The 14,680-nt window shown below is 40.3% G+C and overlaps 1 protein-coding gene across 1 annotated transcript in view; it reads left to right on the top strand.

Annotated features, from left to right (window-relative positions):
* CCDC178 (coiled-coil domain containing 178) overlaps positions 1 to 14,680 on the top strand; it is a 305,267-nt gene that overhangs the window by 88,785 nt on the left and 201,802 nt on the right. Inside the window, exons 13-15 of the mRNA XM_037036942.1 lie at positions 10,590 to 10,652; positions 12,310 to 12,471; positions 14,212 to 14,325. Of these exons, the coding sequence (XP_036892837.1) occupies positions 10,590 to 10,652; positions 12,310 to 12,471; positions 14,212 to 14,325 (339 nt within the window). The remainder of the gene's footprint in view (positions 1 to 10,589; positions 10,653 to 12,309; positions 12,472 to 14,211; positions 14,326 to 14,680) is intronic.

Below are 14,680 nucleotides of genomic sequence, written 5' to 3'. Positions count from 1 at the left end.
CAGTAACAGAATAGTTGAGTACAAGAATACATTATAAATTGATTCAGTTTTGAATTTAAAATACTTAACGGGACTTTGGCTTTTTTAGTGGCTGAGAAAGATCTTACTGGGATGAATTTACCAAAGATAACAAGCTTAACCTCTGGACCACAAAAAGGAATACACTAAAAAGGCGTTATGCACACATATATCTTTGGGTTTGGGGACTCGAGTTATTCTATGTTTTGTAATTTTAAAGTGTTTTTACAAAATGCATACAAAACCCTCATTAGAAAACAAAGATAAACAAAGATAAATAGTACTCTGGTGTTATTTTTTTCTTTCGTTTTATTTTTTCAGCACCAGATTGGGCTGGCACTGACCTGGGACCTGGCCAATGTCAGGGACCTGGCCACCAATAAAGTGCCCTAACCATGCACAGCCAGAGCTGCCGTGCCCCACTAATTTAGTCCAGCCCAGCTGTCATTTGCACAAATTCAAAATTTTGTTTTGTGATTTTTAACTCTGAATTTTAGAATCAGTTTTTCTCTCTTTCTGGTCTCAGAGCTTAAATAACAGTATGAGTCATCTAACTTTTTTCTCAGTGGCCTTTCTGTCCTTGGAACACAAACTGATGCTACTACCACAATTCTAATCTTAATCTACTTGCATTGAGTGTGTACTCCCCTTTTCTCTTGAACGTGAGTTTCTGGACACAATGCTGACTCTTCTGTACTTTGTGCTTTTCAGGGATCCTTTGTCCTAGAGGCCTTTCAGTAGCATAGCTCTCTGCTGCCACCTTCTGGTTTCAGACTGCTAAAACCAGGCAGCAGGTCAAAGGTGACTATTTTTAGTGTGGGCCCTTCCCAGCGTCTGAAATGCTCACTCCCTTTACTTCGGCGTCTTTCAAGCTCTTCTAAGTGGTCTAATGATATTTTTTACTTATTTTTTCAGCAAAACCAGAACTGAGTAGTTGTGACAGAGCCCTTATGCTCCGGAAGCGTACATTATTTACTATCTAGCTATTTACAGAGAAAGCTTGTCGGCCCCTGCTCTGAACAATACAGGAACAGCAAATGTGGGGAGCAGCCACAGCCTTTGGAGATGAGGGAAAATACCCAAAGAAGGAACAAATGTGGAGGAGTTTGCTCTTCTCCAAAGAAGGGTACAACCTTTTGGGGGAGGGTGTGGCTGTGTCTCAGTAGATGGTCCATAAGCAGCCACGGGCCAGATGATAGAGAAATTGGATGGAGGTTAAACAGAGACTGGAGTTTCTGAGTAGGGACCTGGCTGGGCTGCAAGACCCATGGGTTCCAGGCACACCAGCTGGCAGCTCTTCTGCTGGAGGAAGGAGAAAACCGTCAGGAAGGAACAGGATGTGAAACCCTTTACCCTAGCCAGTAAGCCTTTCCACTGCCCCTGTCCATAAGACCTCTTCACTCCCGCTGCAAGAGAAACTGTTCACAAGAAACTGTTTAGTTCTGGTATGCAAATTAGACTTAAAAGACTAGTGTAGAGCTAAGAGGCAATAATTAGATAATTGGCATAAACTCATAGTCCACATGCAAATTTAACTCGTTGTTACATGTAACCAATCATTATGCACTGCACTTTTTTTGTTGTGACTTTTGAGTCTCTAATCAGAAAGAATCCCCTACATTTAAAAAAATGGTCTTTTGTTATGTTGACATTTTTCAAAGATTCTGGGCTAGTTAGTTTGTAAAATTTCTCTCAATGTGGATTTATCTGTGGATTAGATTCAGGTTAAACTCTTTTGGCAGGAATATTTCAGTTATAATATTGTGTCAATGAAATACATCACAAAGTACATAGTATAAGTTTGTTTTATTACAAGGGATAGTAAGTTTAATCATTTAGTTAAAGTTATGGCCAATAGAGTTATCCATTTCCCTATTGTACTTAATAAATACTCAATTTAGTGATATTTCAAGGTAGGCAACTGTCTGTGTCTTTAAAACATTTCACTCAATAGACTTAGCATCTGTTGGTCATGTTTGGTTGAATCAATTATTGTAACAGTTATGAAATGGTGATATTTCTGGGCTTTCATTGCCTTTGCACGGAACTGGCAATTTGAAGAGCTGGAAACTCTGGCACAAGCCGGGCTGCAGGCTGTGTTCTGAAGAAAGGTAGTCTTCTTCCAGTTCTTGCTCAGGGACTCCTTTCCCTGCCCTTCTGACAATGACTACGCTGACAAGGATGACAACGACAATGACGACAACATCACACATTCCGCTGTATCTCCGGGAAAACAGCGTGCAGGCCTTGTTTTATTATCCATCCTCAAGATGCTGTTTATGAATGGCAATATGTGTGATAATGACATTACAGCAGACCCCGAGTTTCTCATTATATAAAGGCATTTTTTAAAAAGAGATTTTTGAGTTAGAAAGAACCTGAAACTTTTACAGTTTAATTTCCCAAACTAGAGAGTAAAAGCAATTTGTTTGTTGTTGGCTAATGCATTCATTCAATAAATTATTCACTCAACAAGTATTATGTTCAGGCCAGAGTACTGGGAGCCAAGGATAGAGGAGGGAACTTACTTCCCTGTGCTGTGGAATGTGCCCAAGCTATGGCGCTGTAACCACATGGAGCAACCAGGGGCCCATCCTCATGGCGCCTTGGTGAATGGCCCAAAAATTAATGCTGGAAGGAACAGGTCTTTATTTACAATATTCCCGCTTTGAGGGAGCTCAGAGCACTTATGCTCAGAGCCCTCCTTTCCCACGAGACCCAGCACTTCCCTTGTTCCCCAAAGGGCTCTAAGCCAAAACCAAGCCCAATAGTTCCCCACGTGCTTATCTTAAGCCACCTATGCCAACAGTTCTCCAGTCCCTTTGGAAGGTACCGAAGTTGCCATCCTCACTCAACAGTTCTCCCATTCAGGATCTGGGGTATGTTGCCATCAGCCTCGATGTTATAGTGCAGGAATACTGTGCCGCGGTAGACTGCATCATGGTGAAGTCTAGGAAGGCACACATCCCATGAGTCCATTTAGAGTCTGTGTTTGCTAGGCAGCAGGTCAGCATCTTGCAAAGCAGTCCTTGGTGGCTTTGGAGTCCACTGGAACAGGCACGATCAAAGCACCTGCCTGCCTTCTTACTAGGCCCTCGAGGTCCAGCTCCTGCAGCCCACAGGGCCCTCGCAGAGCTCTTATCTTACTACGGCTGCTGCCCGGAGTCTACCTTCGCTACCAGCTGTATCAGGGCTCCTCCTCCTCACTCCTCTCTCTGCCTCCAAGGCTGCCCACCTGTAGTTTTTAATCCTGACCCGGAGCCTTCTCTGTGGCCTCTTCTCAGACTTCTCCCACAATGAGCTACGTACGTTTGCTAGTTTCCCAGTATCTTTCTACCTTCTCTGGGCTGCCATTCTTAGTGAGGGCAAGCAAGACTCAGTGATCAAGGGGGAGCCGCCCCCTCTGGCTAGTCGAGAGTCAGGATACCTTCTGAAAGTCCTTATACCTTTTGCCCTGAGGCCTGAGGCAGTAGAAGAGCTAGTAGCACAGCTATTAGACTAGCTATTAAGTTGCCATTGTAATGCAAAGCACCTTAATCCTATCATGCACTTCTCCCTCCCCCCAACTATGGGCTGTGGGTGTTTTCTCCTGTTTTGCTGGGCACCCCTTGCCCTGCACCTCTTTACAGTGCCATGCAGTCCTGGATAAGGATACTTGTTGAATATTAGTCATGTGATGAATCCCATGACTTCTATGACCTGGTTTTCATTTTCGAATGTGGAGAACTGTAGCTGGGTCACTAGGTAGATGTGTTAACTCAGATACACACACCCAGGCAGCTTTCCCTTTGCACAGCACCCAGCTCTCTGAGCCCTGTGCCACTTCGCATGACCCCAATATGCACGGGTTTAGTTAGCACAGCACCCCACGCAAGGGCTGCCTATATATATATATATATATATATATCATTCTAGAAAGATCTCCTGAGACAGCAAATTCGCAAAACTGATACCTATCTTATATTAAACCAGGAAAAGTTTTAAAGCTGCTGTAGATCTTTATAATTTTCTAGTCTCTTTTTGGTGGACATTTTCACTGAAGGTGCAATCAGTATTTTACTAAGACCACACTCTATAGTTACCTGTGTGAGTTAACTTTCCAGTAATTTGTACCCATCTGATTCTGGTACCGTCCTCAGCAGCTACATGGTTCATATTGCATAATTAATTAAAATTATGCAATAATTTCAGAGCCAGCTGTGCCATCACTGGCAGATTGGCACCTCTTTAATACAAAGTCCCCATTCCATCCTCCAACCTGTGGTCTAGGTGGCTGAGTTACAGAATTCAACAACCTGATTGCCTGGGCAGCCTCACCACAGAAAGGGCAGATTTGCAAGGATGGAGGCCCAGGAGAGTCAGAAGATTACACTAAATATGCCCCTCACATTTAGGATTCTAGGTATCTGAGGACTGTGAGATGCTAGATCACTTAGATAAAGTCCCAGACTCTCAGATTGTGTGAATTAGCATCCTGGTTCCAGAGTATGCTAGGGTTTTTTTTTTCTGTATTGGCAATTTACATAATTATTCTGTCTCATTTTTCCAATTTACCAAAAGGGACAATAACAGCTATTTCATCACTTTCCTTGTAAAGTTAAAATAAGATAATTATGGGTAGTAGGTAGATAATATATTTTGTCCATAATAATTAGCAGCAGTAATGGCAGTTTAATCATCGAGGGGACTCATGACAGTTATATTTCTCTGTGGACACAGCGGCCGAGATTCCCCTTCAGCAATCAGTTAAGTCCCTTTGCTTAAGGTCATTCCTCTTCCCGGACAGCTCAAGTCTGATGACTGGCAGTATAGCGTTGCCACCTCGGTCTGATTTGGGGCAAAGCTGAAGGTCCCTTCCTGCTCCAAGGCCCCCCATGGAGTTGACTGAGGTTGCTTAGCAAGGCTGCACTGTATGTCTCTGCCCCACCCTGCTTTCTTCTCCCATCTTCTTCCTTTCTTCCTGTCCCAGCCCCTCTCCAGTCCCACGAGAGTTGATTCCAAGTGCATTCCTTGATAAGGACCCTGTGCACCAAATCCCACCTCTGAGACAGCTTTACAGAACACACTGCCTTTGACGACGAGATTATAAAACGAAGACATCCCCTCACTCAGATGTTGCACATCGAGGCCTGACATCCGAGGTCACCCAGTGTCAGCCTCTGGCATGTTCTAGGGTGTTTTAAAGGTCACAGTAACTCAGTAGTTCTAGGACCTGGTCAGCTTCAGGGCATTTGCCAGTGCCTGGGGTGCCAATTATACTTCTGGTAAGGGGATAAAACAAAGGAAAGCCTTGAACATCTGGGTGGAAATACTCCCCATGACCCTGTGTCTGGTTTAAGTGTGACCCTTGTGGTCCAGCCAGTAATAAACATCTTCCCTTCTCGTGATCAGTCGCTTGACCATGGCTTCCCAGTGACAGAGGTGTGGGGGCGTGGTGGAAAACAGTGTTCTGGAGCTCTCTAAGGGGCTGGAGTGAAACTCCAGATGTTCTGACGGGGAGTGCAGATTTGTCCACTGGTAACAAGTGGAATTGGTTTTGTACAGATGTACAGATTTTAAAATTTCTAGGGACTCTATCCTTTCTACTCAAAGAAATCTAATTATTTTACTCTTGCAGCTTCGGACTCCTGGTCTATTTTATTATAATTTCTCATATGTTGCTTACAGTTTTTAATGGCTTTACATCTACATGTCCTTTTTGTATCATATTAATATTTCTAAGTTCAGGGACTTAAATGCTTTTAAACAATGGATTACTCTCTTACTGGATGACAGTTAAAAAACACTTGGAAGGATAAGTGAATTAATTTTAAGGAAACAAAAACTAGTCAATCCATATTACAACCAAAATTACCTTTCTTAAACTCACACTTTGCTTAACATCCTTCACTATTTTTCTTACTATGCTTTAAAAATTCTACATAATCTGTTCAGCTTCATGTCTTACTATCCCAACTCATCTCCTCAGCACACACACACACACACACACACACACACTTTTCTTTTTTTTTCTTTTACTCCCATCCCACCCACCCTCCCAGTGCTCCCCACCTCTCTCCCATTTCCACCCCCCTTAGTTGTCATCCATATGTCCTTTATACTAGTTCCCATAAATCCTTCCCCTTTTCCCCTTGAAATTCCCTTTTAATTTTAATGCTATTTTCTTTAGCCACGCAGAAGCTTTTCAATTTTATTAGGCCCCATTTGTTTATTCTTTCCTTTATTTCCCTTGCTTTAGGGGACATATCAGTGAAGATGTTGCTGTGTGGAATGTCTGGGATTTTCCTGCCAAAGTTTTCTTTCTTTTTTTAAAAAAATATATTTTATTGATCATACCATTACAGTTGTTCTATTCCCCCCCTTCATTCCCCTCAACCCGCACACTCCCTCCCCCATCATTCTCCGCCCCCCCTTAGTTCATAACCACGTGTCTGAAGTTCTTTAGATTCTACATTTCTCCCACTATTCTTGCCCTCCCCGCTATCCCTTTTCTACCTACTGTCTATGCTATTTTCTGTACCTTCTCCCCCCTTCTCCTCCTCCCACTCCCCTGTTGCTAACCCTCCATGTGTTCTTCATTTCTGTGGTTCCACTCCTGATCTAGCTGTCCTCTTGTTCTGCTTTTGTTTTAGGTGTGGTTGTTAATAACTGTGAGTTTGCTGTCCTTTCACTGTTCATATTTTTCATCTTCTTTTTCTTATATAAGTCCCTTTAGTCCTCATATAATAAGGGCTTGGTGATGATGAACTCCTTGAACTTGACCCTATCTGAGAAGCACTTTATCTGTCCTTCCATTCTAAATGAAAGTTTTGCTGGATAAAGCAATCCTGGTTGTAGGTCTTTGGATTTCATGACTTGGAATACTTCTTTCCAGCCCCTTCTTGCCTCTAAGGTCTCTTTTGAGAAATCCACTGACAGTCTGATGGGTACTCCTTTGTAGGTGACTGTCCCCTTATCTCTTGATGCTTCTAGGATTCTCTCCTTCATTTTAATCTTGGCTAGTGTAATTATGATGTGCCGTGGTGTGTTCCTTCTTGGGTCCAACTTCTTTGGCACTCTCTGAGCTTCCTGGATTTCCTGGAAGTCTATTTCCTTTGCCAGACTGGGGAAGTTCTCCTTTATTATTTGTTCAAATAAGTTTTCCACTCATGGCTGTTTCTTTCCCCCCTCTGGTACCCCTATAATCTGGATGTTGGAACATTTAAAGATGTCCTGGAGGTTCCTAAGCCTCTCCTCATTTTTTTGAATTCTCATTTCTTCATTCTTTTCTGATTGGATGTTTTGTTCTTCCTTCTGGTCCACTCCATTGATTTGAGTCCCAGTTTCATTTCCATCACTATTGGTTTCCTGGACATCTCCCTTCATTTCAATTAGTTTAGCCTTCATATGTTCCTCTAATTTGTGACTATGATCAGCCAGTTCTGTGAGCATCCTGATAAACAGTGTCTTGAACTGTGCATCTGAGAGGCTGGCAATCTCTTGTTCGCTTAGAGTTATTGGCTCTGGAGCTTTGAGTTCTTCTTGAGCCATCTTTTGGGCTGTTCGTGCCTGTTACGTAGCAGGATCAGAGTCCTAGGTGTTCACCAGAGCAGGGCAACTCAGTCGCTGGGTTGTGACGCTGTATGTGGGGGCGGGTTCAAAGAGGAGCAATGGCATCCCGTCTGCCGCCTCCCGCCTCGGCCCCCACAGGTGCCACAGCTGCCACTGTCACTGGGGCCCATGCGCTTCGTCCCACTGCACGTGAGTGCGCCACCGCTGTCAGCCCTCCACCACTGGGTTCGCCCCCTGGGGCCTGCGTGGTCCATCTCACTGTGCTCGAATGTGCGACCACGGTCAGTCTGCCCTGCACCCTGACTGGGTCTGGGCTACTTGCGCACCTAGGTTTTGGGGATCTGTCCTGCCCAACCCTGTTCTGCTGCTGGCTCCGCCCCTCTTACCATCCCGGTTGAACGGTTCTTTGTTGTCGGACTTCCCCATAATTCAATTTTCCGTTCTTTGGCTGTGTCTTTGTTCTCCAAACCTTTGTTGTATTCAAACTTGGTTGTGGGAGAGGGCACAGTGTTTCCACCTATGCCTCCATCTTGGCGGAAGTCCCCACACTTTTCAATTAGTTTCAGACAAAGGTCGAATATAACACTCTGGTTTGGAATACAATATATATTTTCTAGTTTATAGAGGCATTTTAAATTTGGTTGCCTCTTAAATAGATATTGAACAAATTGATAAACTACTATGTCTGCTATCATGTTAGAAGAGGCAACTAATTTTGTTTAAATTATCAAAATACATCATTGTGTGCATTGGCTTTAGATAGAGGTCCGTCCTTAGGTGAGGTGATGTATTAAAATTACTGCTTTCCTTGTCGCATTTGTCTTTCCATCTTTGGAGTTTTTCTTTTGCTTTAGGAAAGCTTAATTTTGATGAGTTGGTACACCAACAAAAAGGAGGAGTTGTAGGAGAGACTTATAGAGTTCTTTCTTTATATTGTCCCTGTAGACTCCGGGGTATGGTGTGGGAGTCTCTAATCACGGAAGGATGTTAGAGACGTTTCTGAACCTGCACTGTACCTTTGCAAAGCTATACCTCTCTTTCGAATGTGAGGACAGCCTATACACAAGCCAACTCCTCTCTCAACATGGGGTTCACAGGTGTCAATCTAAAATAGGAGAACATTGTTGTATGATAATGCATAATATAATAAACAACTATGACGAGTTTAAAACTCTTTCTCCAAGTAACAGAAAGATTTTTCCNTCTTGAACTGTGCATCTGAGAGGCTGGCAATCTCTTGTTCGCTTAGAGTTATTGGCTCTGGGGCTTTGAGTTCTTCTTGAGCCACCTTTTGGGCTGTTTGTGCCTGTTAAGTAGCAGGATCAGAGCCCTAGGTGTTCACCAGAGCAGGGCAACTCAGTCGCTGGGTTGTGACGCTGTACGTGGGGGCGGGTTCAAAGAGGAGCAATGGCGTCCAGTCTGCCGCCTCCCGCCTCGGCCCCCACAGGTGCCGCAGCTGCCACTGTCACTGGGGCCCATGCACTTCGTCCCACTGCACGTGAGTGTGCCACCGCTGTCAGCCCTCCACCACTGGATTTGCCCCCTGGGGCCTGCGTGGTCCATCTCACTGTGCTCGAATGTGTGACCACGGTCAGTCTGCCCTGCACCCTGACTGGGTCTAGGCTACTTGTGCACCTAGGTTTTGGGGATCTGTCCTGCCCAACCCTGTTCTGCTGCTGGCTCCGCCCCTCTTACCAGCCCGGTTGAACGGTTCTTTGTTGTCGGACTTCCCCATAATTCAATTTTCCGTTCTTTGGCTGTGTCTTTGTTCTCCAAACCTTTGTTGTATTCAAACTTGGTTGTGGGAGAGGGCACAGTGTTTCCACCTATGCCTCCATCTTGGCGGAAGTCCCCACACTTTTCAATTAGTTTCAGACAAAGGTCGAATATAACACTCTGGTTTGGAATACAATATATATTTTCTAGTTTATAGAGGCATTTTAAATTTGGTTGCCTCTTAAATAGATATTGAACAAATTGATAAACTACTATGTCTGCTATCATGTTAGAAGAGGCAACTAATTTTGTTTAAATTATCAAAATACATCATTGTGTGCATTGGCTTTAGATAGAGGTCCGTCCTTAGGTGAGGTGATGTATTAAAATTACTGCTTTCCTTGTCGCATTTGTTTTTCCATCTTTGGAGTTTTTCTTTTGCTTTAGGAAAGCTTAATTTTGATGAGTTGGTACACCAACAAAAAGGAAGAGTTGTAGGAGAGACTTATAGAGTTCTTTCTTTATATTGTCCCTGTAGACTCCGGGGTATGGTGTGGGAGTCTCTAATCATGGAAGGATGTTAGAGACGTTTCTGAACCTGCACTGTACCTTTGCAAAGCTATACCTCTCTTTCGAATGTGAGGACAGCCTATACACAAGCCAACTCCTCTCTCAACATGGGGTTCACAGGTGTCAATCTAAAATAGGAGAACATTGTTGTATGATAATGCATAATATAATAAACAACTATGAAGAGTTTAAAACTCTTTCTCCAAGTAACAGAAAGATTTTTCCAAATATATCGTGCCCACTCATTTTCAAGGAATGATATAAGAAAGAGAATGAAAAAATAAAAAAGAAAGGAATTATTCTTGACAAATGGAGACTCTGATTCCATATTGCAGACTTCAAACTTGAATGGTATCTGTCTTGTTTTCAAAGTTGAATGTGTTTACTGTGGAAATTAATATTAAAAACAAATGGAGAGTTCTGAAAAAGAAGAATCGAAGACTGTCTCATTTTCCCCCTTTTGATTACTTGGATATTTTAGTCCCAGACTCTAAAGTACAAAGTGCTTTGAGCTGAACTTCCCTCCGTATTCTGTCCCCTGGCCCGTGTCACATGCTAACTGTGCCCCAACTAACAGCAGGCTTGTTTGTTTATAGTAATGCTTAATTTGTAACAATCATTTTACTTTTTATTAACCATAAATAAAATGTGTCTTGTGTTAGTAATTGTCTTTAAGATGTTTTCTGATAGTCTATAAATAAAATCTCTTAATTTTGTTTTTAAATAATTTATAGGGTAGAGAAGATTTCTTGAAAAAACTCACTCGAGGTGCAGTGGCTAATGGAATGAAGATTCAGGTGATTCCCAGTTTGCTTTTAATAGTTCATTCTTCCCTTCATTTGCATTTTCCTTAGTATTTTAAATTTGTCTGTAATGAGACATCTTTTCAGTACTTGGTTTGCAAGCCAGCAGTTTTTCCTCCTTAGCTGATGACAGCTGCCCTCTGTGTGCGACTAGCAGTGAAAGAAGCTGACCGCCCGTACACATATCTCATTTTGTGGCTTAATGGGAATCTCTGCTGGCCTAATAAAAGGGCAGTGGGGTCTTATTCCTAGATGTCTCTTTAGCTTATTTTGTGATGATGTCATGTTTTCTTTATTTTAAGTGTCCTTCAATCGAATTTCTTCATTTAATCCTAAAATATAAAAATATGCTATGATTTTTCTATGAAAGAAATTGAGACTAAAGCGTTGTAGCCAGTAAAATCAATGTTTATTTCCGTGTCTTTATCTGTACTACCTATATGTCCTTTGCAACCCAGGTTGGGTCTTTTGATCCTTGCCATCTTTCTACAATGCCTCCTGTTCAAAATTATATAAATATTTGAAGTTACTATTATAAGAAATACAATCAAGGGGCAAAAGAGTCCAAAACAATGTCATTTTCAAGATTGTTTACATTATCTGCACCTCTGGTCCTCTTTGAAACAAACACAAATTACGCAATTTTTTCTATTAGGAGAATTGACATTTACAAACATATAAAGCAGTGTTTCTCTATTTTTATGTACTTGAAAATGCCAATTTTTCTGATTTATTTATATATTTAATATCCTATAACCTCTCACCCCTTTTTTGCTTACTATTTTGTTATTAAATCATGCTCATTGGTTTCATTTGGTCTTAGATTTCAAGAATTACATATCGGGTTGGTCAAAACCAGCCCAATATGTTCTTTTGTTTTTTTCCATAAGACGGTTCTAGTTGTCTTTAACTTCATTCAAAACAATTTTGTTAGGTTGTATGGTGCCAGCTGTATACCATACATATGGTATCAGTGTGCATTTAAAGAAAAAACTTATCAAAATTGGTAAATTTTTATGTAGCCATCTTAATATTGAAGATGGAAGAAAATAAGCAATATTTTTGGCATATTATGCTTTATTATTTCAAGATAGATATAAATGCAACCAAAATGCAAAGAAGATTTGTGTTGGCTATGGAGAAGGTGCTGTGACTGATCGACCATGTCAAAAGTGGTTTGAGAAGTTTCATGCTGGAGATTTCTCGCCGACGATGCTCCATGGTCAGGTAGACCATTTGAAGTTCATAGTGATCAAATTGAGACATTACTTGACAATAATCAGTGTTCTACCACATGGGAGATAGTGACATACTCAAAATATCCAAATCAAGAAAGTTATTGGTGAAAATGAAATGAACTTTTGGCCAACTCAATATATTTCAATATTTGTCATTAGTGTGTTCTCTAACCTTGTTATCTTCCATACTTACTTAAGAATGTTTTATTTTGATTGTCTATTAATATTTTCCCCTCATGATTTTTCTTACAATGTGTATGCTTTTAAAATGTCATACTTATCCCTATTGTTTTTGTGGTGCCATTTATTTTTTTGATTTTCAAATAATAGCAAATATTCCTACCTGGTTCAAGAGGAAGACAATGAATGTTTAGTTAGTAACTGAATGAATTATTTTAAATCTTTGCTGGCAGAAAGAACTGTTTGCTCTGCAAGAACAACAGATACTTGAAAGGCAGGACCTTTTAAGAAGGAAAGTGATGTATTCCTTAATACTGGCAGAAACAGAGACCCCTCTAGTTCAGATGGAAAACGATGCTGTAAGGGTCAAAAATATGCACAAAGAACAGTCTGAGGTAAGTGTTTCCAATTAATTCAGAAACAAATGTGAAGGAATACTTAGATTGATAAATTATGTATATGATTTTATAGTGTTACTTGGAAAATTAGGATTTCATATAGGAAGATGTAAAATCATGAGCAGAAGTATTCCATAAGCACACAAGTGATCTACAGTGGAACTATGTAGAATGACTATTAATATTCTTACCTGGAACCCTGTACTGTATCTTAGAGTGCCCTTATGGAAAGCAGTTTTCAAATAGGAGAGTAATGACTTATTTGGCATGATTGCCCACTACGGTACATTGAATTCAGTCTTCCCTGTTCATTAATAAAATGGTAAAGCTATGTTTACTCAGATATAACATATAATGCATCTTGACATTTTCCTGGTACATTTTTGATGCATGTAGAAAACAAGTTGGATGACAAATAAAGCAAATGTTGATAAAATATTTTTTAAAACAACAGGTTTATGGCAGTAACTGATATTACTAGCCCTTCCCAAAGAAAAATGTAGCAGACAAAATATGTATACCCAATGCCATTAGTCTTTTGGAGAAGTAGAGGGCGTGGTCAGAGTTGTACATTCTTGTCTTTTGCTTCAGGGAGTGTATACACATTATTCATTTGGGCCATTTTGAAAACAGGGTTTTTTTTCATTGTAAGTAATGATGTAACTTATATTCCGGTCTTTAAAAATTATCATTTTTTTATTTAAACAACTTTGTGATTGCAAACTGTTCCTATTATGAACATTTTTTTATCTTCAGAGCCTCCCTGTAGAATAGGCAGGAGACCATTTATCTGCATTATAGATTTCAGAAGATTGAGACCCAAATACATGAAGCAACCTGTACAAGTCCATAAAGCATGGAAACAAATTCTGAGTGTGTTACCCTACTTAGGGCTTCTGAATGCTTTTCCTGGAGTTCAAGTAACTAACACCTAGAGAGATGAATGGTTTTGATGATGACTTCTCCTTACATTCATGATAGAAATTTGTTAATTGTATCAAAGTCTCAATATAATCATTTGAGTATAATAATAAATTCTAGAACAGATTAATGACTTTTATTTTTCCTTATTTTATAGTAACCATTGTTTTATATCTTCTTGTAGTTTGGTAATCAATTTTAATATTTTAATAGTTTATAAATTGTAATATGTTTTAATTTAGCAAAAACTCTTAGAAAGAATAGTTTATATATATACCCTTTCTGTAATGATTTGTAGTGGAGCTTTAATATTGGTTAAATATTTTAAATATTGCAATGAAAATTCATAATTTCTATGTGAGTTGAATAGTGTTTGTTACTTAGCTAAAATGGATACAGTTGACCCTGGCTGGTGTAGCTCAGTGGATCGAGCACCGGCCTGTGAAGCAAAGGGTCACCGGTTTGATTCCCAGTCAGGGCACATGCCTGGGTTGCAGGCCAGGTCCCCAGTAGGGGACACATGAGAGGCAACCACACATTGATGTTTCTCTCCCACTTGTTCTCCTTCTCTTTCCCTCTAAAAATAAATAAATAAAATATTTTTAAAAAATGGATACGATTGTTTTCTCAAGTAACTCAAATTGAACATTGGGATTGTGGATATCATAGTATGTTTTTGTAATTCATGTGTGGTGCTCCTTTGCCTTTATATCAAAATATATATTGTTATTATTAAAATAGTCACTTGGGATATATTTCATTTACACCAGGATAACTGAATTGTAAATGCCACATATCTTAATTTCTGTCTCCTAGATACTACATCATATAATTGAAAAGAGAAACTATGTTAAACAAAATGTGCAAAAAACAAAGAAAAAATTACGAAAAAAGGGGAAGAAAACTAAAGAAGCACTAATAGAAACTGAGGTAAAGAATTTAATATGGAAAATATTTTAATGTACACTTTATGTCCATAAAAACTATTGAAGAAAATGTAATTTTAGATGGATGTTTCTCAGTTCTAATTGTCTGCACTAAGTTGATTCTTCATGTGCTTATGTGTGTGCCTGCCCACATGCACACACATGTGCAAACACCCTCTCTGTGCTCCTTTTCTCTTGCAGTGTCTTCCCCATTGGTCTAGAGTATTCCCTGTTCCCTTTCCTACAGAGCAGAGATATCAATCTATGGTGTACTCAGTAGTGCCCTGATTTTGGAAATGAAGCCAATCTACAGAACGAAACATTTGTTAATATCTGACATCAAAACGTCCCCCTCAAAC

The sequence above is a fragment of the Sturnira hondurensis genome, unplaced genomic scaffold, assembly GCF_014824575.4.
Source record: "Sturnira hondurensis isolate 20B ecotype Veracruz unplaced genomic scaffold, ASM1482457v3 Scaffold0001872, whole genome shotgun sequence".
In the NCBI taxonomy this organism is placed as follows: Eukaryota; Metazoa; Chordata; class Mammalia; order Chiroptera; family Phyllostomidae; genus Sturnira; species Sturnira hondurensis.
The sequence above is the reverse complement of the archived record's forward strand: the minus strand, read 5'-3'. Positions and strand labels throughout refer to the sequence as shown.